The sequence below is a fragment of the Carassius carassius genome, chromosome 41 (genome assembly GCF_963082965.1).
Source record: "Carassius carassius chromosome 41, fCarCar2.1, whole genome shotgun sequence".
Taxonomy (NCBI): Eukaryota; Metazoa; Chordata; class Actinopteri; order Cypriniformes; family Cyprinidae; genus Carassius; species Carassius carassius.
The window spans coordinates 16,000,258-16,027,135 of NC_081795.1; the positions used below are offsets into that span (position 1 = coordinate 16,000,258).

At 35.8% G+C, this 26,878-nt stretch overlaps 3 protein-coding genes and 2 pseudogenes across 3 annotated transcripts in view; 2 read left to right on the forward strand and 3 right to left on the reverse strand.

The window, feature by feature from the left end:
- The window catches only part of LOC132122873 (glyoxalase domain-containing protein 4-like), a 176,993-nt gene that overhangs the window by 126,068 nt on the left and 24,047 nt on the right, over positions 1-26,878 (forward strand). The window lies entirely within an intron of this gene.
- The window catches only part of LOC132122860 (nucleoredoxin-like), a 91,979-nt gene that overhangs the window by 46,866 nt on the left and 18,235 nt on the right, over positions 1-26,878 (forward strand). The window contains exon 2 of the mRNA XM_059533348.1: positions 17,834-17,951. Within this exon, the coding sequence (XP_059389331.1) occupies positions 17,834-17,951 (118 nt within the window). The remainder of the gene's footprint in view (positions 1-17,833; positions 17,952-26,878) is intronic.
- On the reverse strand, positions 667-1,769 carry LOC132123285 (carboxypeptidase N subunit 2-like; annotated as a pseudogene).
- Positions 2,195-4,035, reverse strand: LOC132123286 (leucine-rich repeat-containing protein 15-like). The gene is made up of 2 exons (XM_059533843.1): positions 3,938-4,035; positions 2,195-3,662 (listed from the first exon to the last, which is right to left on the reverse strand). The coding sequence occupies exons 1-2, from the start codon at positions 4,006-4,008 to the stop codon at positions 2,210-2,212; spliced, it is 1,524 nt and encodes a 507-aa protein (XP_059389826.1). The 5' UTR covers positions 4,009-4,035; the 3' UTR covers positions 2,195-2,209.
- LOC132122983 (leucine-rich repeat-containing G-protein coupled receptor 4-like) lies at positions 9,089-14,234 on the reverse strand (annotated as a pseudogene).

Sequence of the window (26,878 nt, forward strand, 5' to 3'; positions counted from 1 at the left end):
CCAATAGACTACTTTCACAGGCTTGTAAAATTGTATTGTGACAAAGAAACCAATAGAGTACAATACCTGTTGTGTTGTCTGAATGCCCTGGTAATGGTGGCCACGTTGAACCTACTCAGGTTTGGACGGACTCGTAGTCCTGCTTCAGCCATTGTCATGCCATGGACAATGACATGGTCAATGACTGTTGCTCGCATCTCGTCCGTAATGATGGTGCAAGGTTGTCTTGCTCTCCCTCCTGGACCTTCTCCTCTCCCTTGTTGGCCTGCTCCTCTTCCTCCTCTGATTTGAACTCCTCTTCCTCGTTGGCCTGCTTCTCTTCCTCCACTGATTTGAACTCCTCTTCCTCATTGGCCTGCTCCTCTTCTTCCATGGCCAGCTCTTCTCCCTCTTCTGACTCGAATTCCTCTTCCCCTGACTCTGCCTTCATCCATTGTGTTTGTTTGGAATCTTCAGCAAACTGTGCACTCTGAACTTGCTTTTATACATGTGGACACAGCAGTAAGTGTCTTCAATTTTGAGTCGTTGTGTGTAATGAATGATACCAGGTGTGTTCATTGTGTTCAAATATTGCTGACTGTGGCAAGCATTTTGCATCACATGAGCTTTCATTTGAGAATATGAGCAGAGTTCTTTTGCAACTTGTGTTTTAGCAACAAAAAAAAATGTGTTAAGATATATGAGAACGGAGGATTGTGTTTTGTGAATTGTGTCTTCATGTGAAATGTGTTTATGATATTGGAAAATGATGGCTAGATTTAGTAAATGTGTTTAGACAACTTGTCATTTGGTTTAGAGGATTGGCTTTTGTGTTTTAGCATTTGAGAAAAACTGTAATTCAGTTATTCTGAGCATTTCTCCAAAAAGGGTATTGGGAAGACTGCTGAGTTGATTGTTTTGCAGAGTTAGAATCTTTAATGAAGAGAAACCAACAAATAGATCTTGCTGCAGTTCTGTTAAAAGATTTCTGTCCAAATAGTTTAATTAATTTACCTTTGTGTGGAAATAAATTTGGTTGTATAAAGGGGATTTGGTTGGGTTGCAAGGCTATCTCTGCCAAATCAGAAAGATTATCAAAAATGCCATCAGGTAGAGCAGTCAACTGGTTGTCATAAAGCCTCAAAGTTTTCAGTCTCTTAAGATTGGAAAAAAGAGATGTTGATACGGATCTAAGGTTGTTTTTTGCAAGATGAAGGCTCAAGAGATTCTCTAAATTGTCAAATGTCCCCTCCTCAATGGAACTGATCTCATTCATATGTAGTTGTAATTCCTGAAGCTTTTTTAAATCATCAAATAACCCTTTATCAAGGCTATTTATTTTGTTACTTTTTAAACCAAGTTTTTAGAAGGTTGTAGAGATCCTTAAAAACACCCACAGGTAATGCAGTCACGTTTGTGCCAGATATCTCAATGGTCGTGATATCAGGCAACCCCTCAAAGGCTCCAACCTCTACAGAGTGAGTTGAAGTACCAAGAAATTCGATTTTCTTTATTTGAGGGTTTTTTTTAAAAACTCCTTTTGATATCACAGGAATCTGACTGTATACAAAAAATATTTCATTGGCTCTATCTTTTAGTTTTTCAGGGATTGCTGTCACTGTTTTGTCATACACATCTGAAGTTTTGCAGTCTAGACCTTCTCCACATGTATCTACAGTGCAGCTCCAGTGTAAGTGCACAAGTATGTAGATGAATACTAGTTCCATTTTTAAATGCATATGCCTGTTGTAGAATAAAACATTAAAATCAAATTCCCATGACTTACTAATATTAAAAGAACATAAAAAATTTCTTTATATCTTGTGCAGACTACATTGCACCAGCAATTGTATTTATACAAAATCAAAATTATTTTGATAAATTAATAATTTATGAATAATGAATAAAAATAAAATAATAGTGAGCTTGAAAGAATTTTTAGCAGTTTTTTTTTCTTTTATAGTCTCCTTAAATGTAAGTAATTACTCTTACTTTCTCATTTCAGGGGCAGTTGAATAATTCAGAATGATGTTCCTAAAAGCAGTCATAAGTTCGTAATGCATCACTCTTATCTGCACATCTTAAGTGTTTACTGCATGTGAGTAAGGCAGTAGAAAGGATGTGGACAGTTTGCTTTTTTGTTCTAAGAGATAAAAAAAACTGCTAACTCACTTTCAAACAATGTCAAAAAGAACACGTAATTAATTAGTACACTAAATTAATTATCATACTATATTGTCAATGCAGAGAGAATGGAAAATAATATAAGTAAAGCAGATGTAGTAGTGGTCATGGGAACGGTATTTGTGATGAGAGGGATGGTACTTGGTGAAGGTGTGAGGCATATTAATTGTGCTTCTGTTAAAGAAATTATTAATTGATTTAGCAGATTTTTTGGAAACTCGCAAACTTCTGGAGCTTTTGATTTAATCTTGCCCTTATTGTTCTTCATCCATTCATAGAATGGCAACAGGTTACAGTCGCACTTCCATGGGTTCTTGTCCAGGTACAGTTTACTGAGGTTTACAGAATCAAAAACATCACCAGGGAGGCTTTGTAGTTTATTATTTCCCAGTCTGAGCGTTTTAAGAGACTTGAGTTTTTTAAAGTCCTCTTTTTTTAATGACTCCATATTGTTATCTTGAAGATTCAGATCAGTCAATTTCTCAAGACCTTCAAAAAAGTCTGCAGAAATAATTGAAATCTGGTTTGAGGAAAGGTCTAACTTCTTTAGATCCTTAAGTGGACTGAAAACTGCAGTTGGTAAGTGAGTGAGACTGTTATGGCTTAGACTTAATTCAGTTATTCTGAGCATTTCTCCAAAAAGGGTATTGGGAAGACTGCTGAGTTGATTGTTGTGCAGAGTTAGAATCTTTAATGAAGAGAAACCAACAAATAGATCTTGCTGCAGTTCTGTTAAAAGATTATTGTCCAAAAAGAGTCTTGTTAAATTACTTTTGTGTGGAAATAAATTTGGTTGTATAAAGGAGATTTGGTTGCCTTGCAAGGCTATCTCTGCCAAATCAGGGAGATTATCAAAAATGCCATCAGGTAGAGCAGTCAACTGGTTCTCATAAAGCCTCAAAGTTTTCAGTCTCTTAAGATTGGAAAAAAGAGATGTCGATACGGATGTAAGGTTGTTTTTTGCAAGATGGAGTCTCACGAGACTCTCTAAATTGTCAAATGTCCCCTCCTCAATGGAACTGATCTCATTCATATGTAGTTGTAATTCCTGAAGCTTTTTTAAATCATCAAATAACCCTTTATCAAGGCTATGTATTTTGTTACTTTTTAAACCAAGTTTTTGAAGGTTGTTGAGATCCTTAAAAACACCCACAGGTAATGTTGTCACGTTTGTGCCAGATATCTCAATGGTCGTGATATCAGGCAACCCCTCAAAGGCTCCAACCTCTACAGAGTGAGTTGAAGTACCAAGAAATTCGATTTTCTTTAATTGAGGGTTTTTAGAAAAAACTCCTTTTGATATCTCAGGAATCTGACTGTGTACAAAAAATATTTCATTGGCTCTATCTTTTAGTTTTTCAGGGATTGCTGTCACTGTTTTGTCATACACATCTGAAGTTTTGCAGTCTAGACCTTCTCCACATGTATCTACAGTGCAGCTCCAGTGTAAGTGCACAAGTATGTAGATGAATACTAGTTCCATTTTTAAATGCATATGCCTGTTGTAGAATAAAACATTAAAATCAAATTCCCATGACTTACTAATATTAAAAGACTTGAATAAATAATAATAAAGAACATAAAAATGTCTTTATATCTTGTGCAGACTACATTCACATACACAAAATTATTTTGTCAAAATCAAAATTATTTTGATAAATTAATAATTTATGAATAATGAATAAAAATAAAATAATAGTGAGCTTGACAGAATTTTTAAAAAGCAGTTTTTTTTTCTTTTATAGTCTCATTAAATGTAAGTAATAACTCTTACCTGCTCATTTCAGGGGCAGTTGAATAATTCAGAATGATTTTCATAAAAGCAGTTATAAGTTCGTAATGCATCACTCTTATCTGCACATCTTAGGTGTTTACTGCATGTGAGTAAGGCAGTAGAAAGGGTGTGGACAGTTTGCTTTCTTTTTTAGGAGATAAAAAAAAAACTGCTAACTCACTTTCAAAAAATGGTACACTAAATAAATTATCATACTGTATTATCAGTGCAGAGAGAATGGAAAATAATATAAGTAAAGCAGATGTAGTAGTGTAGCAGATATATAAAAACTATATATAAAAAAAGCATTAAAAATCTAGGCAATGAAATCAAGATACCAAATTGACTAGCATACCAAGTTGTAACACCCTGATGGTTCATGGTTTTTGTTTTAATATAGAAAGTTTTGCTATAAAATGGTTTTGCTATGAAGATAAAACATTTTAATACAGAACTGCAGAAAGCATATAACCATTGACAGTGTCAAGAAAAATACAGTACACTTCTTTATATGTGACAACATTCATGAGGCTATGATCATCAAATGATATCTAATTAGCAATAATCGTCATTTTATTCATTTATTTCTGTTTATTTGACTATGTGTATCATTATACATCAAGAAATGAGAAAGAAAGAAAAAGAAAATACCCATAACAAACATTCATTGAATGTTTTTTTGCCAAATAAAGTTAATAAAATTAATTTGCCAAATATGGGGCGGCAGTGGCTCATTGGTTCATGTAGGTTGTCTACAAACCCGAAGGTTGGTGGTTCAATCCCCGGCTCCACCTGACCAAGTGTCGAGGTGTCCTTCAGCAAGACACCTAACCCCAGCTGCTCCCGATGAGCTGGATGGCGCCTTGAATGGCTGACACCGCAGTCAGTGTGTGAATGGGTGAATGTGAGGCAACTTGTAAAGCGCTTTGGATGGCCATGTGGTCTGTTGAAAGTGCTATATAAATACAGTCCATTTACCAATTACCAAATAAAGAACGTTCTCCATAAATCCACTGAAGACTGTTAAAAGAGGAATTAAAAATTATATTTATAATTATATTTATAACATAGTAGCAATAGTAATTTTTGACAACTAAGTTTGTTTTTGGTTTTCTTTGACAGTCCAAGTCTTGACTTCCTCGCTTATTATTTTGGTTGGAAGTCTGTAGGCTTACTGTAAGCCTGTGTACTTTCTGATGAAATATCAACCGTTGTTGAAGTTGCTTTTGGCTGACCATGATGTCATCATCCTTCAGCTCTCTTATATTTCTACCATTCAGGGCTGGAGGAGTATAGCATATCAGAGAAGAAAGGTGCTTTACTTTCTCTGGATACTGTCCATGCCAATCCTGAAAAGGTATTATGTCATGGTCAGACTTCCAGGGATTTTGATAAACTATAATATTATCAACTAAAGACAGTGTTAGGGATATGCCGGTATCAAATTTTCCTGTTGTGATTAATGGTCATAAAACAGTATAACAGGTTTACAGTTTTTCTCAAATGCTAAAACACATTTCACAAACGTTTCCTCCATGTTCCCCAATGTCTAAACACAACACCCTTTTCTAAAGCTACATAAACACAACCACACCTTCTCACTTCAAAACTCAAACTTTCACACCAAAAGAGCAGCTCGAAGCTTTCAAAAATGTAAACACTATACACATCATTACACACTACAGCAAAACAATTGAAAACACAATGCTCAATTTGTGAGAAGGTTCTTTGTTTCATAACTGCCAATGCATATTTTTAGAAACTTTACAGTAATGGATGTTCTTAGATCTCTGCAGAGGATTAGTCATTTAGATTTGTGAGTTTCAAATGAAGAGTATAAATCTATAGTAAATTCTGCATGTACACTACTGTAACACAACTCAATGCGAAAACAGAATCTATTGCACACAACAGTATTCTTGAAAACATGATCAGGGTGTGAAGTTTTTTTATTTACTTTATTCACACCACACACACACCACAGTCACTGTGCGGCATCATGACGCTGAGCTGAATCGGGCCACATCACTTCATCCACATCGCAGGCTATATTGTCTCTTGCCAGGCACAGTGGTAAAAACGCCCTGGAATGGCGAATCCATCTTTGGAAGGCCTCCACTGGGATGTCAACACAGGCCAGCTCCATTGCCCTTAGGAGGTTCTCTCTAATGTATGGTTGTCTGTCATAAACCTTCCATCTCCACGATGTGAAGAACTCCTCTATAGGGTTCAGGAAAGGGGAGTAGGGTGGCAGACAGACGTTTAAAAAGTGGTTACTGTTGGTGGTGAACCACTCTCTGATTTGGTTTGTTTTGTGGAAGCGTACATTGTCCCAAATGACCAAATAAATGTGATGTGCGGGCCCAGGATGGTGTTGTTGGCGGTTCAGGAGGATGTCTTTTAGCTCCTCTAGGAAGGTGAGGAGACGTTGGGTGTTGTAAGACCCAAGGACAGCATGCCGGTGGACAAGCCCCTCCAAACCCATGGCTGCACAAAGAGTAATATTACCCCCCTGTTGGCCAGGAACCTCAGTGATGGCTCTTTGGCCAATAATGTTACGGCCTCTTTGCCTTCGTTTCTGCAGGTTAAAGCCAGCCTCATCCAGGAAGAGGTACTCATGAGGTCTGGCCATAGCGTCCAACTGTAATATCCTCTGTGAAAATATGAAAGTGCACAGGTGTTCAGAACAACAGTCAATCAGGTAGCACAGTATTGTCCAGAAGTAATGTAGGCCACTGAGCAACACAGTATGTCCACTAACTGTACTGTGAACATGGATGTATACTTGCTTGCACATACTCGTAACGTAGGTCTTTGTGTTGCGCAGAGTTGCGCTCAAAGGGAACCCTATAGACCTGTTTCATCCGCATCTATTGGCGCCGGAGAACTCGGTCTATTGTGGCCAAGCTGACATCATCAATGCTCTCAAAGTTGACATTATCGGCAATGACTTTGTCTCTGATCTGCCGGAGTCTGATGAGGTTGTTCTCACAAACCATATCCACAATGAGGGTTTCTTGTGCCGCTGTAAATGTGGCAACCCTCCCACCTCTATGTGGCATTCTTTCAACTCTAAAGAAAGAAACGTGTTATCAATTGACATGTTTTACAATACAGTAAAAACTGATTTGAAACCAATAGACTACTTTCACAGGCTTGTGAAATTGTATTGTGACAAAGAAATCAATAGAGTACAATACCTGTTGTGTTGTCTGAATGCCCTGGTAAAGTTGGCCATGTTGAACCTACTCAGGTTTGGACGGACTCGTAGTCCTGCTTCAGCCATTGTCATGGTCAATGACTGTTGCTCGCATCTCGTCCGTAATGATGGTGCAAGGTTGTCTTGCTCTCCCTCCTAGACCTTCTCCTCTCCCTTGTTGGCCTGCTCCTCTTCCTCCTCTGATTTGAACTCCTCTTCCTCGTTGGCCTGCTCCTCTTCCTCCACTGATTTGAACTCCTCTTCCTCGTTGGCCTGCTCCTCTTCCTCCACTGATTTGAACTCCTCTTCCTCGTTGGCCTGCTCCTCTTCCTCCACTGATTTGAACTCCTCTTCCTCATTGGCCTGCTCCTCTTCCTCCACTGATTTGAACTCCTCTTCCTCATTGGCCTGCTCCTCTTCCTCCACTGATTTGAACTCCTCTTCCTCTTTGGTCTGCTTGTCTTCTTCCATGGCCAGCTCTTCTCCCTCTTCTGACTCGAATTCCTCTTCCCCTGACTCTGCCTTCATCCATTGTGTTTGTTTGGAATCTTCAGCAAACTGTGCACTCTGAACTTGCTTTTATACATGTGGTCACAGCAGTAAGTGTCTTCAATTTTGAGTCGTTGTGTGTAATGAATGACGCCAGGTGTGTTCATTGTGTTTAAATATTGCTTACTGTGGCAAGCATTTTGCATCACATGAGCTTTCATTTGAGAATATGAGCAGAGTTCTTTTGCAACTTGTGTTTTAGCAACAAAAAAAAATGTGTTAAGATTTATGAGAACGGAGGATTGTGTTTTGTGAATTGTGTCTTCATGTGAAATGTGTTTATGATATTGGAAAATGATGGCTAGATTTAGTAAATGTGTTTAGACAACTTGTCATTTGGTTTAGTGGATTGGCTTTTCTGTTTTAGCATTTGAGAAAAACTGTAATATTTTTTTTCTTTTAACAAAAATAACTGAACATTTTAAATACAATAAAGCAACACAGAAAAATAAATAAAGTTAAAAATTGTACACATACAGTATAAAGTGCAAAAGAACTATAAAGACCAATCGGTATCACTTTACAATAAGACCTCATTAATTAACCATTAACATTCACAATGAGCAATAGCTATATTTGCTACAGAAGTTATTAATTTTTGTAAAAAAAAAAATACAAGTCTTAGTTCATCTTAGCTCATTAAATAACATAGCTGCACGAACTTTCGATTTTAACTACGTGTTTTTAAATATTGGAATGCCTAAAATTAATGAATGTTAATTAATGATTTTTCATTGGCAGTTAATAACAATAAAGAATCAAAACGCTTTCAAACAATATCTGGAGCATGTTGTAGTCAATTAAGTTTGAAAATAAATAACCTATTTATTCTAAATATTTAAGTATTTGGCACTGTGATGAACATCATAGCGAATCCACAAAATCTGAATGGCTATTTAAAATTATTTTGATATTTTTTATAAAGTAGTGCAGCTGCTTTATTTTTGGGGGTTTTTTGGGTAACGGCTGCATTTTCTGCCATTTAGCGCCATCTGCTGTCAGAGAGTGAATGTGCTTTCATTCAGCGAGTCTCTCTACGTTGCCTCATGTGCTTCTTATGCGTGCTTGTTTACATCAGAGCGGCACACAAGTCTTTCAAGCAGTGGTTTTGTGCATTTTTACCAGTTGATGGGAAAATTATTCTTAAAATGCATTCAAAATTCGGTATAATTTGCAATATATAATTATTCACTGTATTTTAGAAGTGCCCACGACAACAATATCTTGCATATTCATTACGGTGATATATGGCATTACCGAATACTGGCACATGTTTAGAAAGAGTATAGAAATTCTTTAGGAAAGTTTGGTAAAAAATAGTTTTGAAGCTCCAGGAGATGTAAATGGGACACACCATCCAAGAGTTTCATGGTTATGTGCTGTATGTGCTCTCTAAAGAAATGTTAATTAACTTTGGAAGTCCAAGGCATTAACTTACTGAGTTGGTTCTTATACAGTGATATATGAGTAAGATTGGGAAGCAGTGATAACGATAACCTGTTGTTGAAGAGGTAGATTTTCTTCAGCTTTGGCAAGTTTGAAAAAAGATTTGCTATAAAAGATTGGTAGCTGTCTGATTTTGTTGTCTTGAAGATGCAATGTCTCAAGGTTCACCAGGTCATCAAAGATGGCTGCTGGTATTTCTGTTAAAGGATTCTGTTGCAGGAACAAGGCTTTGAGATAATTGAGTCCTTGAAAAGAACTGCTGTAAAGCTTTCTGATTGAGTTTCTCTGCAACATGGGCTGTTCCAGCTTTTCTAAAATTTTTCTAAAAAAGCATCTTCCGTAAGAGAGGTTAGAAGGTTTCTGCTTAGGTCTAATTTGTTCAAATCTACAAGAGGGTGAGAAAAGATGGAGAGCTTCTAGTGTGTTGTTGTTAGAGTTGATAATGCCTTTAGATTCTGAAACAGAGAGGTTAGCATTGTACCGCTGAGAACTAAGGCGATGAGATTTCGTGTTTGGTCAAATGAAAGCGGTTCCACCACAGCTATTCTTGAATCCTTGGCTAAAAAGACAGTGATGTTCTCACTTTATTGTCTTCACTATCATCAATAAAAACGTTTCTGCTTTTTATTCAGCTCAGCTACAGTGATAGCTGATAAGTTATTACTTCTATGAGTCTGTTTTGGACTTTCTGCACGAGCGCCCTCCAGCTTCATGTATGAATGAAACATCCACTGTATGAGAGTGTTGAGTAGGGATGGGCGTTTTCCGCAAATATCACATTAGAATATTTGAGCTCACAAAAAATGAATATTCGAATATTTAAATTAAGTTTAATGAGACAAACGTTATTTTTCAGAAACATTTATTTTTTCTGTCATTTTTGAACAAGCTTACACACAATAAGCTTGAACATTACACATTGTGTTTTGTAGCTAAAAGCCTTTAACAATGCGTGCAAACAAAGAAAAATTACAGATTAAAAGCAAAAAAAAAAAAAAGTGAACAAAGAAAAAACTTAAATAAAGCAGCCTGCAGCAATTAGGCTATTGTACAGAACGTAGCCTACATTTAACTTTTAAACTGTCAACAAATCTTTTTTTCTTTTTTTCTATTGTTTTACATGTTCTTGTTAAGAAACCCAGGCATGTAAACATGATCGGGGGAAAGTTGGCTCCTTAGTCTGATAACAATAAGGCCGGCCGCGGAGAAAACGCGCTCTGACGGCACAGACGTTGGCGGGACTCACAAATAACGGTGTGCTAAGCGAATAAGTTTTGTGAAGCGCTTCGTGTTTTCGTTTCACCACTGAATGGGATCCTCATGGTGGTATTCATGGCTCCAGCAAGAACTGTTCCCACTTGTCTCTGCTGGTCTCTCTATAATCATCGCTGAAGAACTGGCTCAGCCTTTTCCGATGAGTGGGCATTGCATCCTCTTCATCGTTGTTGGCGGTGGCTGCATCTGCACCACTCACATCAAGGAAAATGTTCTGATAATGTTCAAAAAAATTTTTTTTTCTTACTTCTCTCATGTTATCATCGAGAAACCCTAATTGTTTGGGCCGAGGGTCTAGGGCGGACGCGAGAAGAGGAGTTTTCACTGCATTCTCCGAGTTAGCGGTGTTTATTCGTTGCTTGAGAGATGCCGCAACAATGTTCTTGAATTCGGTCACTTTCTGTGATTCTCCACGGCATATTTGAAGTACTGTAGAAGACCGCAGTTCTTATTCATTCATTATTTTTTGCTTGCACACATCTTCACATATGCCGTGGAGAATCACAGAAAGTGACCGAATTAGGTTTTATTGTGGATTTTTCTTTTTTTTATGGCAAGCAAAAATATAGCGAAATTCGAATATAATTTTTATTTATCGAATAATTAGAGCAGAACGAATATTCAAATGTTCGACTATCCGTGCACACCCCTAGTGTTGAGTGCTCCTGATTCACATCACCTCATTTTAAATACGGATAAAATGTCAGGTCATGCAAGACTATCGATACCGGTTCTTTGAATTTAAATTTAGAAACACCTATTAATTCAATATTTATCAAAAAACTTAGTTCTACACACAGCAATATAAACAAAGGTGCTTGTTCTCTTTCGTTCTTGCTGTCTGACAGGGAATTGTTTAAAGGGCTTTGAAGGGGTCTTGTCTTTTTTATTTTATCCGAATAAAAACTATTCATACTTTTAAATATTATTATTACAGTATTTATTTAAAAAACATAGAGTGCCTTAAAAATAATTATCACAGCACTGTTAAAACAGGCTTATACCAATTTTCTAGTATTATCATTATCATTCAAAAATAAATAAATTCAGAACAGGATTAGAATAGAATTCTATTTTAAATAATTCCATTTCTAGAGGTACAAAGTAAAAATTCTTTAACTTTTAAACATAAAATGATGTATTTCGGTTCTGGGTTTCTTTTTCAAAACTGTATCACAATTTGCTGCTCTATCAATACAGAAGCATCCGTTTCGATACACTTATCAGCAAGGAGCACAGCCCTGTTGCCGGCGTCTAAAATGGCTGAACCTGCTAACGGATGGGCCAATCAATATTTTAGCCTTTAAATTTGATGCAGCAATATCACACTGCATTTTACCAGCGGTTGTGGGGTAAATGGACCTGTTCAAGGAATTGGTTTCTTAGAATTGTGATTCGTCCCTCACAATAAAGGACAAAAAGGCGTCACAGCTTTTTGTGATGTAGTGAATGCCGGCGAGAGAGGCCTGCTATGCTCATCAGAGAGGAAGTACATTTCCTCTCTGAGATGTGAAATGTACATACTGTTCCAAAGCATCTTTCTCTTTTCTCAAAGTATGAAACGGACCCTATCCAGGCTGGTATTTTACTCTTATTCTGCCATCAGAGCGACGCTGCTTTGCTAAATGAAATGCAACATGTTATTTAACTTTGCAGATGCAGAGGTTTGAGGCCAGAGGAAATATCTCTCAGTCCTCTTTAGAAGGGAAGTGACTCGTTTCTGGTGTCAGTGCACCACCTTGCATTGTAAAAAACTATTTGGTTAAATTTATAATAGATTTTCAGGCATTATGGAATGCAGTTATAGTGTCCATATATTTTACATTTCATAACTCGATTTCATTAACTGATTTATTGTAGTATACTAGCCTACTTAACTCAAATTTGCTTTCTATTGGTAAATACCACAATGATGCAAATGGTAAATACATGAATATTATATAACTACAATTTATATATATTAAATATAATTGTTATAGTATTAATATCATTAATATTCATTATGAATAAGTTACTTTTCCTTTAACAGTAGCTAACAAACTAAATAACATATATCAAAAATTGTAAAACCATAATGTAAAGGATGGAATAATAAAAATAAGAAGAAACATGACTTTTAGTTTTTAGTTATACTTTATAGTTATATATAATACGTAAGTATAAAGTACTAAACATAATTTTTACTTAAGCACTTATTTTACAGTAAAATTACGTGTATTATTTGTGTATTAGTATTATTTCCTTAAATCTAATATGTTTTACTGTATATAGGAAGATAACGTGCAGTTAACAGGTTTTTAATGTAGATATTTTATTTTTTTTAATCAGGTGCCTGCAGGCACACTGATAAAAATTATTTTGTGGTGAAGTAAATACTACATAAAAACAAATGTAATTTCTACATTAATTGAGTTCAGGAAAGTAAATTCTATATTACTTCTCAATTCAAGCTTATAGAAATTTGTTTTAAATTATGAGCATATATTACTTGGAATTGTTTGTGTACCAGGATTCTTTAAGTAAATATCAAAAGTTATAATCCCGTTATTTCCCATCATGCACTGGGGCATGAATAATTTAAAAGGTTACCATTTTCACTGTTTTCGAACACTATCCATTGATTGTTACTGTCATTGTGTATGGTGTACAAAGTATCGAGGTCTCTGTGTTCATCTGGGTAATAATTATACTGTCTACTTACTTACATGTTTGCAAGTGAACCACATGCTTTAATAGCATGGTTGTTTTCCAGCCCTACCTTGTTTGAGTAAATTATATGAACTGTAACTGAGGGTAATGCATGCTGTAAAATAGTAATAAAAATAATATTTTATTTTGTTAAGCTTTATTTTAATTTAATATATTTTTTTGTTTTATTTTGTTTTTTATAAATAGAGATTCAGGTGCCTACAAGCGTGCTCTACAACAAAAAAAAAAGGCCTGTGGGCACATTCAGATCCGGACAACTGTGAAAGAGGGTATCTACTCTACAGTCACTTTTAGAGTGGGCATGTGTTTAAATGCCTTTAATTTGCATTACTAGGTCATAATGATATTTGCAGTAGATGTAGGACTCGTGAGTTTTAATCTTTGGGTCTGAGGCTCATGATTCCTCTTAAAAAAAAAAAGCTCTAAGAGACAGGATCTCTACTTCTGTAAGATACACATTATCAGCTTTAATGGAGTCTGCAAATAGTCTTTTTCTTTTTTCTTTTTGAGGTCACCGCATCAATAAATCCTGTTGTCAATAGCGCAATTATTGAAAGCCCAGTTTTACTGGGTTACATTTTTACTCTTTATTTGATGTAGATTATTAATAAGAGGATTAAAGGTTGGGAGTCCGCGTTTCTGAAGGCACCCTGCCAGAAACCTGACAACACTTTATCCTCGATCTATGAATTCCATGAAACCAATACGGTGTCAACTAGGTCACGGTATCCACAATGCTCTGTAGAAACACTCCGGGATGAATTGCAATTCAAGCTTTTTGTCTAACGCTGTTGTGCTCCAGTGCATCCTATTAAGTGTTTGCCAAAAACGCCTATGCGTTTCCCTTTGAAGTGCAAGAGCGTTGTCTTTCTCTTGATGACATGCTGATCACTGTACATGTGTTTCTTTTCTTGCCTGCATGTATAGTGGGTGTTTTCTCAAACTGTGGCACTTCCACTTGGCACATGCCCCTCTGATGAAAGCGGATCTGCTCAGAGTCACAGATCTAATGATGGGAGGTGAAAGGGACGACGACTGCCGAATATCTTCCAGTTGAGAGGGCTCAGCAGGACTCTGCTGGCTGGTGTAGGAGTCACGTGCATTGCTGTTAAAGCCCATTGGCAGACAGATGCTTTTTTTTTTACTGGAGACCACAGAAGGCCGAGGGTGAAGAGGGAGTTTGGTAGCTACAGGAAGAGAAAAACACTTGACACAGGATTGCCTCTCCATAGTGAAAAGCTGAACCCCTCCACAGCGGTTACTGTCCCGTGAGTCTGCCTCACAATCATGTTGGTACAAGCATCAGTCTCACAGGTTTCGGGTTTGAAAAGGTTTTGTTGAAATAATTATTCAACATAAGTTCTACCCATTCATCATATGAGGATGGTGAAAATATGCATATACATGACTTTGTGATTGTGAGTCTTATAAACAAATTGCATAATTTCCTCTCTAGCTGCATCCACCTTTTCAGAATCAGTAGGCTAATGGGGCCTGTGCTTAACTGTCATAATTATTACACAATGCAAAAAAAACCTTAAAGGCTCTAAAAATAAGAGTTCACTTTCTCAAAGAAGAAAGAGCTTCTTTCATAACTACCCAGGCATGTTTGATCCATTTGTGGTTGAACAAATGGCCTGCGCTCAGCCTGTGTTTTGTTTGAGTGAATGTAATGTATAGTTAATGTCCACTGTGGTTGTTAAATGGTCACAGCAGGGAATATTGGCGCATTGAAGGCTTTGCTCAGAGTAAAGTACAGAACCAACTTGAATGGCTGTATGCAAAGGTTATTAATGATGGCTGTCATGAATGTTTGTTGTTTTTGCCAATGGCACGTCTCTGAGGCCGTTATTGTTGCTGGTGTGAAATTAAATCTGCTGTATTTCATCATCCGTACATCATGAGTTTTCAAAAACAGAGCTCGGAGGTTTCCAAATGAGTCTGAAGCCCTCCGGAGAGTCTGTGTAAATGTTGCCATTACATACAAATCCAAAAATTAATAACAAGGTCCTTTAAAGAAAAGAAAATATGCAGATAGCTGAGATTTTTAAATGTGCGAATCAAGTTCCCCGACAGCCTATCATCACAATGTCATAGGAACAATCGCATGATTCTTTCTGCATCACTTGCAATGGAAACTCAAATTGCACCTGCGCAAAATAAAAGGAAATTGGAAGTCATTTGCAATAAATCATCATTATTTTGAGAAGCCGCTACTGATGCGGGTGTAACGGTGACTGATGAATGCAGGTGATGCAGACGATGAGATTACAGACCATCATCCCCTGCACTATTATGCTAATCAGGTAAATAGTGATACTCTCTAACTTGATGATCTCAGTTTGCCAGGCTTTGCCGCTCTGAAACAGACAAATACAGACGTCAGAAATGCTTTAAGTCGTCATTTGCTTGTGAGAGCTGAATGTCTTTGGTTTCTTTGCCCATTTTCATGTTTTCTTTGCGCTGTGCTTCTTTTCATGCAGCGGAGTGTAGGTGTTTCGGTGATATTTTGTGAATAGGCAGGTGTACACAGAAAGAAAATGTTGCTTGAGAGAAATGCAGTTGAGACGTATGTAATTTATGTAGGATTAAGTAATTTTTCTGAATGTTTTTACATCACTTTAATCTATTCAGATAATTTTATGGACCAATTTTTAATTGTTGAGCACTATTTATTTGTACTGTTGATATTTTATTTTATATTTAATTAAAAAAAATTATCTTAGTTAAAAACATTTAATTTGTTTTTACAATTATATTGTATTTTATATTTTTATTTGATTTAATATTTTTTATTGCTTTTTGTAATTTACATATATATATATATATAAAGTTTATTTATGTGGTTTTTATTATATTGTATTTTATTATAGTTTTGTTTTTATTTTTTTAAATGAGTATTTTTTATGAACACTTGTTTTGTGTAGTTATTTATTATTCTATTTAAAATTTTATTTTTTATTAATGTATTTCATATTTTAGATTTTTGTGTATTTTTATATTTATTTTAACTTAACATTTGATTTATTTAAAAAAAAAAAATATTATAATTTTTTTTTAAAGCATCAGCAAGTGCACATTTAAAACGAGACTTTGTATTTTTCCCCCTTATTTTAAACATTCTTGTTTATCTGCCCATTTCTTAAAGAAACACTTGGACCTGTAAAACATGTCAGCATTCATCACTGTTCATGTCCTTCTTTAATTGGCTGTTTTCATCAGGTTCAGGCTGTGAAGTTTTTTTTTTTTTATCCTCACTGAACTGTGGGGCAGCCGTTGACATGGAGCTGTCTTTTATTTCATATTAGCTGTCTTCCTCATCCAGTCGCTCATACAGCTGTCTCACAGCCTGCGGGCGAGCTTTGTTTCCTCATGGCCCCTCTCGCGACTCACTGAGATCTCTTAGCCCAAACTCACAGCTATGTAAGATTCACAGGTGTGTGAAAGGTAAGCAGCAGTGTTGATACTTGATACGTTCACACTTAGTGCCCTTTAACCTCGTAGGCTGTGTACGCTTCAGGCCAGAGTGAGAAATTTGAGTGCAGACGGGCCAGTGATTGAGAGAGTTGAGCGCTGTTGACTATGGCAGCACTGCAGGTTTGTGTTGGAGTCGTTGTCTGGACACAATCCTTCAGGCTTAGTCAAACAGAGGAACACTCTTTGACTGCCTGTTCACATCTAAACTCTTCTCCGGTGAAAACATTTCATCAGCTATGCATCAAAGACTTTGATCAAGCAGTGCAGAAATCTGAACCTCCACTGCTTTATTCCTCCACATTTAACATTCGACTTTACACTCAAGGTATATTTTTAACTGAAACCACAGTAAGGCTGTATTATTTTACTTATTTTATTTGTATAATTTATTTTGCTAATAAATAATTAATAATAAAAGGTTTTGATACATTTACGGTAGGAAATTTACAAAATATCTTCATGGAACATGACCTTTACTTAATATCCTAATGATTTTTGGCACAAAAGAAAAATCAATAATTTTGACCCATGCAATGTTTGCTAAAAATGTACCCCAGCGACTGAAAATCCTTCATGTCTGTAGCACCTGTGTTTCATAAGTTTCGCATCAGTCCACTGCAGTTACTGTAGTTTACTTTCATACTTTTCTTTTATCTATTAGACCTTCACACGTCCACGTGCTGTGAATAATTTACCAGGTTTGTTCTCACCAGCAAAGGATGAAGACGGCAGTGGTGTCCACAGCCGTGAGACTACACAAGCGAGTGAGGTTTAATCGCTGACTTTTTAGCTCGTGTGCCACAGCTTCACTTCGACTACAGAAAGAAAAAGCGCTTCCATCGAATTTCCTCAGATGCCAGTCTTTTTAAAGTTGAATCAGCCCTGTAGATGTTTGATTCTGGCCTTTAGATAATTCTTTGCCGGCTCGCCTCTGCTGCAGATAGCACTTAATTCAACTGGCCACATTTCTGAGTCTCTTTATTCTTCAGAGCGAGAGGAAAACGTTTAAACTTGGCCGCTTGTTTCGTAGCCTATTTTTAAGCCTCACGTGGACTGTATAAAGATGGGAAAGTATTGATTGTATCTCTAATGGTTAAAAAGGCAAAAAGAGGAATGAGCTGAGATGAATCATGCCGTTTCTCTTCAACTCAAACATTCCCACTCCTTCTTATTCTTTTAGTCATTTTCCTTTTGATTCCCAGTCTCTCATCTTAGTCACTGTCTGTCTTTTCTTTTTGTAGATGAAGCTTTGGAACAAGTACAAGGTGACGAGTATTCCTTCTCTGGTGTTCATCGATGCTGCCACGGGGAAGGTGGTATGTCGGAACGGCCTGCTTGTAGTTAAAGATGATCCAAAAGGTGAGTACTAGGCTTCAGTTTTTCACCCACTCAGTCTCCAGAGGGGTTTAAAGGAAAGCTCACCCAACAATGAATACTCAGTTGCTATTCACTTGCCCACATGTTGTTTAACACGAAAGGAGAACTATTTAAAGACTCTTCACAGATACTGTATCTGTGCTTTAAAGTTTAAGCTTCAGAAATGGCACAAAAACACAAAAGATGAACCATAAAAGTTAAGCTATATATTCTAAAGCCAAAGGTATACTTAAGTTTTGACGCGCAAGTATTGTGAAAGCATACAGTGGAATGAATAGCCTTTCAAAATTTACTCCATTTAATAACGTGCACAAACACAATGATTTGACATTTGCACTAGAATGTTTCATTTTTGTCCAGTGTCTGCGCTATTTATTTTCTGAAATTATGACGATAGCATGTTTTTGTATTAGTTGCGAGCATCTCTAAACGCACTGGTCAATGTGAGCATCTGCAGTTGTTGTTCCTCAAGGAATATATTGCTGTTGTTGTTTTGTCTCTTGCGTTTCTTTTTTTACTCCCATGTGCGAGGTGAGCACACAGTGTACGAAGCCAGTGTTGCCACCTTGTGGACAAGCTAATTAGTGCAAAAAAAGTTATTGTTCATGCTGAACAGGCAAAAAAAAAAAATAATTATAATTGCTAATACTGGGTAGAAACACCAATATGCACATTAATTCTAAAAAAAATTGCATAAAAACACTTGCAATAATTGATTTTAAGAAAAAATAAAGCATAAACTACGATGAAAAAACATTTACCGAATAAATTCCTCAATACGCATAAAAAAAGTCATGTGATAAGATGAGATAACTTGACTTCCCAGCAGACCGACTTTGTTGAAAAGTATCATTAAATGTTTTTTTTTGTCATTCTGAAATGCCTGAGCAAAGTCCATCATCAAAATATTTCTGTGTAATTGCCTCCCAGAACTGTCTTACATGACTGCGTTCCCAAACAGCAGCATCCACCTCCAAAAGCAATAAACGCATTTATTGTGTTTTGTCTGCTCATTCTGAGGCGCAAGTAATTTACTACATATGAAAATTATTATATCCAGTGGCTTCTCATACTTTTCTTAGTGATATTTAGTGCCATTTTATCATGAAGTGACTATTTTGTTCTCTTTGACTCACTGGATGAAAAAAGCACCTTACTTGCAAATGTTTTATGCGATATTCCAATTTTGTGCAGAAGTTAAATTTGCAACTTTGGATGCACACATACCTCTTGATATTACTCAGTTGTAAGTCACTTTAGATAAAAGTGTCTGCTAAACAAATACGTGTAAATTGAGTCTTGAGTAAATTGGATATGTGAACTATTGGTTGTTTTGAGTTCTGATGATTGATATTGATTCTTCAGGTTCATGAATCAGGCTTAAAGGATATGTTTGTGAATCTGACTTATCAGTTCTTGAGTCAATTCAAGGACACAGTGATCTGGTCACAGTAGTTCTTAAATTGACAGCCTAACATCTTATAGTGCACCACACAAGTCACTAGGAACTCTCGTTGTCTGACCAAAAAGCACCATAAAAGTGGTCCTTACAGTGGGCGTTCACACTAGATACGACTTGCGCCAATAAATTGCGCTATTCGTGGGTAGTTGGATGCTTGAACATTTTGAGTTTACTTGCTTCATTCGCGATTGAAACTCACTTCACAACAGTTGCAAATTCGCAACATGGGATGGGCTTCTGCCAGTTGAGTAAATGCAGCATTGTGATTTCAACCACCATTTATTTAGATAATTTTCAAAATATTACTATTATCATGTCATAAAAATGTGTTTCACTGATTTCGGAGACGATCAGCTTCACACGATCAAGCGGGAGCTCAGTGCTCATGTAACCAACGACTTGGCTAGTCTCAACTTGGCTAGTCTTGCTGACATTTGCCATTGGCTCTGATGTGTCCTTTGTGGTTAAATATAAAATATAATCCCTCCATTGTTGTTTTGGATTTTGCCTCCACTTGCTACATTGTAATAACGTCACTTAGGGCTGGACGATTAATCGAAAAATAATCAAAACCGAAATTCATAACCTCTAACCGACGTAATTTTCCCATGTCGGTTATTTCGGTTTTTTAATCCTGTTAATACTTCCCCCTTAAAAGCATACTAGAGCGTGTGTAGTCACATGACTCTGCTCTCCAGTCAGTGGCATAAAAGCAAAACACGGAGGTGAACGTCGGTTCAACATATACTGATGGCGCGTGAGCGGTGAGCCTTGCGTCTTCACTAAAATTTGTCAGTTGTATTTGTTTTATGGTTTGGACATTCAAGCGATTAGATGAACGGATGTGTATTATTATATCGAGCTACCATGTTCGCGCAGCTGAATTGTGGCACGGGCACTCATATAAACATAGCTATGAAGATCGCGCGCACAGAGGAACGCAGAAACTAGTTGTCAGCGCTTTCCTGTGATATATCACTAAATAGCTTAGAATCGCAAAACTTATTATAGCATGTTTGAGTGCAGCGCACATGAAGCACAGGCGCGTGCACAGAGAGCAGCGGTCAGCGGACGCGCTGCGGGTTCCCGGTTTGTGTCCGTTCTTGGACTGTTTTGTGTATTTTAACTGTAGAAACGGTTGTTCCGAGTCGAAACTACGATGCAGAAAACTACATCAGTATATCATCATAATCGCAGCCGCTTTTGTCTTACGTGAACATAAACAGATGAGAAAGAAAACACACATGTACAGTATTTTTGCTTAAAGAGACAACAGCCTAATAAACACGCTGTCTATCATTAATGTTAATCAAAGAACAAAAGAAAATCATTCACTGATCTTGACTGAAAATATTTAATAACTTTACTTGATTAATTTTTATTTTATTTATAAAAAGAAAACTATTGCAGTGTTTTTAAACTTTTAATTACAGTTTCTGTACCTGAAATTTAGTTTAGTTGTATTTATTTATGATATTGCTAATTGATTTGTTTGTTCCTTTCTTATTACTGACCTATCTTATTACTTGTCTTTAACACTTTAATATTTGAAATTTATATTAATATAGTTGTTTTTGCTATGGTATTTTTTTTCCTCTTGCATTGTTTTGTAGGCTGCTTATTTTTGCTCGTTATTCAGCTGCAACAGAATGCTTTGTAAAAATGTTTGACATCTAAATGTTTGGCTTAATTTTTTTTACATTGGATTTTTTATCTTATTGGAATCGAAACTAGGAATCGATAAGAATCGATAAAATTCAAACAATACCCAACCCTAGTAAGAAATGTTACGAGATAAAATAACTGCTGATAGTCAATCATATTTACAGTACAAACCTTGTCAGTGAACTATGAGGGCAAAAAACAAAAACAAAACCGAAACACAATAATCGTTCATTAATCATAATCGAGGTAAAATGTTCAATTAATCGAGGTTTTGATTTTAGGCCATAATCGTCCAGCCCTAACGTCACTACTAGAGCCAGTTCCTGATTGGTTTACGTGGGGCAAATTTACTCCAAAGTTCAGATTTTTCATCTTGTGAGATTCGTGCGACTCACGCATTGCACATGTCAAAATACCCGAAATGTTTAATTCTCTGTGTGCTAAGTCACGCATTCGGGCCGCCTCATTCACGCAAGTCGCGTCACAGGATGTCTATTTGTGTCTTTGCATTGATTTAACATGTAAATCACTCACACTTAATGCTTCATTCGTGTCTGGTGTGAATGCACTCCATCTATTCCAAGACTTCTGAAGTCAAACCATAGTGTGATTAACACACCACAATTTCAGCTGTCAACTCAATAACAATGACCAAATCATTGACTCAGTGAGTTTGATTCATTCACATGAGCCAGTTCTTTTCAATACAAACAAATCTGAGCGATTCATTCATAAATCTGACTACATTAATAACATTACTACATGGTGGAAACACCATGTAGTAATTTTGAGGTGAACTCTCAATTTACAGTAGGAGGACAAGCTAAATGGACTTTACCGCCACACATACCGCCACACGGTGCCGCGGCATTAACTGAATTCAGTCGCGTGTTAAAATAATTCGCTTAACTACCGCCAGGTGGTGCAAAGGGACGAATTTTGAACAGACTGTAATAATAAAATGACGGTTTGTTAACTAAGATGAAAGGTAAAACATCAGTACCATTATATTATAACATTTTAACATCCTTAAAAAGCATTATAAAATTTAAAGTAAGAGTTAATTTAAAAACGTGGGATAGTCTTAGGCTACAGTAAAAATGTAAAAGAAAGACCTTTACACAAAGTCTTACTGCATGCTATTGTCATTAAACAGTCATTACTAGGTGTATATATATATATATATATATATATATATATATATATATATATATATATATATATATATATATATATATATATATATATATAGGAACACACACACGGATTAAAAAAATATATATTTTCATTCTGGTTTGCTCTTAGCAAAAATAAATTAAATCCTTCAAATTCCATATGAGGAACGAAATGAGAACGGTCCAGCATTAAGACCGCACTAACAGTAATAATTCTTATTAACTGCTATTGTTCTTGATTTTTCAAACTGTCTCCATTTATGCCTTAACTGTGTGAGAAAAAATTTAGTATGGTATATTTAAGCTGTTTTATGCGCTGGTGCCTCACGCGCACATATTCATTGTAAATAGCACAGTTCAGTATGAGCAGCGGTCTACTGTGGCATATTTTTGCTCATTATAATATTTTTCCGTCGATACTGAAACACACGTGAACCAAAAGCCTATTTTACCTAATAAATAATAGTTTAGCTGCAAATACGCAACATCACGAATGTGGAAACATTTGGATGTGTCCAGAATGAGAGAGGTAAACCCAACAGGTAAGCTAAGTGGATATACTGTATATCAGTTTATTTTATTTTATTATTTATTTTGTGTTTATCCCATTTTTTTTATTGCATATTAAAATTTAAGAATAAAAAAATCCTCCTACCCCCTAAAAATTCTCTTCACATTCACTTGTGCGCTCTTGCGCAATATACCTTCCTCTCACGTTGCTCAGTTGTGGATGAAGTGTTTGATATAAAGGTTGCTGTCCCATTTTATACATGAATTGTTAATTTTAAAAAAATTGAATTATTTTGTAAGTTTCATGGTAACATGCAATCAAGGTCTTCTGTTATTTAGGCTATATTTAACATTCACTGTGGCATTTTCACCCATTTAAACTTACAATTCCATGAGATTTTAAATTCAGTTTAATAGTATTAAAAATTCAGCTTTAAACTAGTATAAAAACTCATTAAATTGCTTAAATTATTTCTATAAGTTAAAGTAGCCAACCATAAAAATGTGTTTTTTTTTACAGTCTGATAACGAGCTGTATTTGTTTTCCTTTTTTTGTTTATTATTATTTTTGTTCTAGTTTATTGAAAATAAATTAGCTAAAATAGAAGCAGACACGTTTAAATTAAAACAACAACAGAAACATGACTAAGTCTTGAGGGAAATATAGGTTTTATTATTTTTATAAATCGCAGATCTCACAGACGAACGTCTTAATATGATTGCACATTAGAAATGTTTGGTGAGATAAAATTTGCACGATAACATTAAGCAAATCTCTTCGCCATCGTCACTCTTTATTATTAAGCAGGAGTTTACATACAGTTAATGCATGTGTGTGCGCCGAGCTCGTTGTGGTGTGTGTGTGTGTGACTGACAGACAGCCTCCGCGGCGCATGGGAGATCTCGCAGATCTCACAGACAAACGTCTTAATATAACCGCACATTAGAAATGTTTGGTGAGATAAGATGTGCACGATAACATTATTAAGCAAAAATACATAGTACATTAATTTTTTTCCCTTCCAGTACCGAAAGCAGAACCGATAGCGTCAGATCTTACTGATACTACAGTCTTTCATAATTTAATTATAAGTTTAATACCGGGTTTCAGTACACATCCCTACTTATACCTGACTTATATTTTTTCCTCTCACAAACTTTTTTAGCGTGTTTAAAAAAAAAATAAAACATGCAGCAAACAGAAAATAGGTGATGAATCCGTAAAAATGCAACCTATAGACGACTTATATATTTTTTCCTCTGACAAACTTAAGTTATTTTTTAGCGTGTTTAAAAAATAAAAAATAAAGAAAACATGCAGCAAATGAAAATAGGCGATTAATCCGTTAAAATGTTATACTTCAGAGCAGAGCTTGGGCCTAAACTAGGCTATCCAGGGTTTTTTTTTTTTGGGGTTTTTTTTCTTCATTGCATCTGAAAATGACTTTGTTCATCACATTCACTTCACACGCTCTGGCGCAGATCAGCCTCCCGCGATGCTCAGCTGTGGACGATTTAAAAATGTTTGATATAAAGGTTGCTGTCCCATTTTATACAGGAATTGTTCATTTAAAAAAATTGAATTATATTGTTAGTTCTTATTATATTGTTAACACAAGTTCATTTAGACTATTTAACATGCACTGTGACATTTTATCCTTTTTTACTTATAAACTCCTTGAGAATTTAAAGTTATAGTATTTAAATTCAAGTTTTAAAATAAAGGTTTTAATTGCTTAAATTATTTTTATTAATTAATAATATGTTATAATGTTTATTCTTGTAGAAAATACGTGTTTATTCTTTAAGAAAATAAGGGAAAAATAAGGGACGATCAGAATATTTGTTTTGCTTCACCTATTTATGTAGGCTACAATTATTAAAATAATAATAATAATAAAATAATGTCATTAAAAAATACCATTGGCCTGAGTAATTTTGACCATTATAGAATTGTGACTTTAAAGATTAATACTGTGAAATTACTAATGGCATGGATTTTAGAGCATAACAACTGAAGGTTTATGAAACATTAGCCAATAAAGCATTTTTTTAAACAACGGAACTTAAAGTTGTAAACTAAAATATTATTTCAACCATACAGCATGTGAAAAAATAAAATGCATACTTTTCATAACATTTCATTGTTGATAAAATGCATAATGTTTCTGGTGTTTGGATTTGTACTTCAATATAATAAGCTCCAAGTTTAAGAATAGCCCTAGACTAGTTTCTCTCTCTCTCTCTCTCTCTCTCTCTCTATTTAACAGCATTAGCTCAATGAAATACGTCTTCCTTCCGTTAGAATGAATGTTTTTCTGCTTGCTAAATGTTGGTCTCATGATCAATAAGTTGTATTCGCCTCAATCTGATTCAGTAAAGTCAAACCGAAGACAGTGAAGCTGCATCTGAGTCCCGCGCACTGTGAGGCGGAAACAGAGGATTCCGCTTGGTCTTAAAGCCTTCCGCAAACACCCACAATCACAAATAACAATGATTTTTGTAAAATAATGATTCATTATCAATTGATAATTTGTTATTATCATTATGGTCTTGTGAAAATAATAATATGGGCTGCGAGAAAATAATGAATACAGAGAGTAGTGCTACTGAGTGCAGGCAAGTTTCAACTCAGTAACATGAAAACACACCAATCCTCAGAGCCAAAAAACAGACCGAAGAATTTAGTTCAGCTGGAGGGGGTTGGGTTTTTTGGGGTAGTTATGTATGGCTTGTGGGGGTCGGGATAAAGGTGTGAACCTCTTGCTCTTTCATATGGACAGTGTCTTATGAGGTTTTCACTTGCTGAACCGGTTTATATAGGACTGTTGTTTTGGTTATACACAAAAAAATGGTCTGCCCCCACGTATGATTTTTCTAGTTCTAGTCGTTAGTTTGTTATATTAAATTTACATAATCAAATCTTAATATATTCCGCACTCAAGCACATGCATTAAGTTTGCAACAAAGCACACGCAGAAGTAGCCTAATAAATGTGAATAATGAGACATTTTAATTATTTATTAATAAACAAATGTTTTCTTGTCGGCTGCAGGCTGAAATTCACAGTGCTGGCTCTCTCCGACGAGAGAAATGCAACATTCACAAATTCGTTTTCGTTTAAAAAACATTTCAAGCTTTCTGTAGATCTTTTAATGTATGTGATGCACCATGATATATAAGTTAATTAAAAAAATTATAAATTCATTATCAGGAAAAAAATTAAAGTGATGAGACGGCGCCTCGCTGTCATTAATGCACATTAATAATTTTTGCACAAACACTTGAATATGAGCTTCGTGGTTTTCACTCGCTCCAAGAGCGCTCCATCACAAGTACAATTCATGCCAACAGCCCATAATATAAATGCATTTTTAGCAAGAATTAATGTTAAACATATTTAGCTATAGCTTGATCAGAAGGTTACAATGACTGCAAGAGTCGAGCGGGATGTTAAGAGTTTGTCTGTTTCTTTTACTGATTATTTTCGGGTAAAAGCATGATTTAAACAGATTCACACACAATCGCTTTCGCAATAATGCATTCAAACAAATGTAATTTTACAGTGCTACTACATTATCAGCATGCTATCTGATTTTGAAATCTTGAAGAAGTTAATCGATCTGTTTAGATAAAATAACTGTCAAAAATGTACTGTTATTTTCATCACAAACAAAATGTTCACAGCAGTAAGCAGCAACACAAGCACAGCACATCTGCCAAAAATCAACCTGCAGCAATGCTCGTTGCTCGACTCGCCAAGCTTTACTTTTGTAGGTCGCATGGCAGTAAATAATTCGATAATATGACCATGCAGTCAATACAGATATTTAATAAAAACATTAAAACAAGCAGGGCTAAATAAAACAATAAAAAACGCACGCCAGGTCTACACCGGACACATGGGTTGGGGTGATACAACAAAAGACAACAGAACACAGTGATGGATACACTGGACACGTTCCTCATCAGTGAACTGATGCTCGTTCTGTTTATGACAAAATGTTATGACACTGTGTTCAGATGATTTGACACTATAGTGTGATGTCATCAAGTTTAGACGCACTTTTCACTGTGGGTCACGGATGACAACTCTT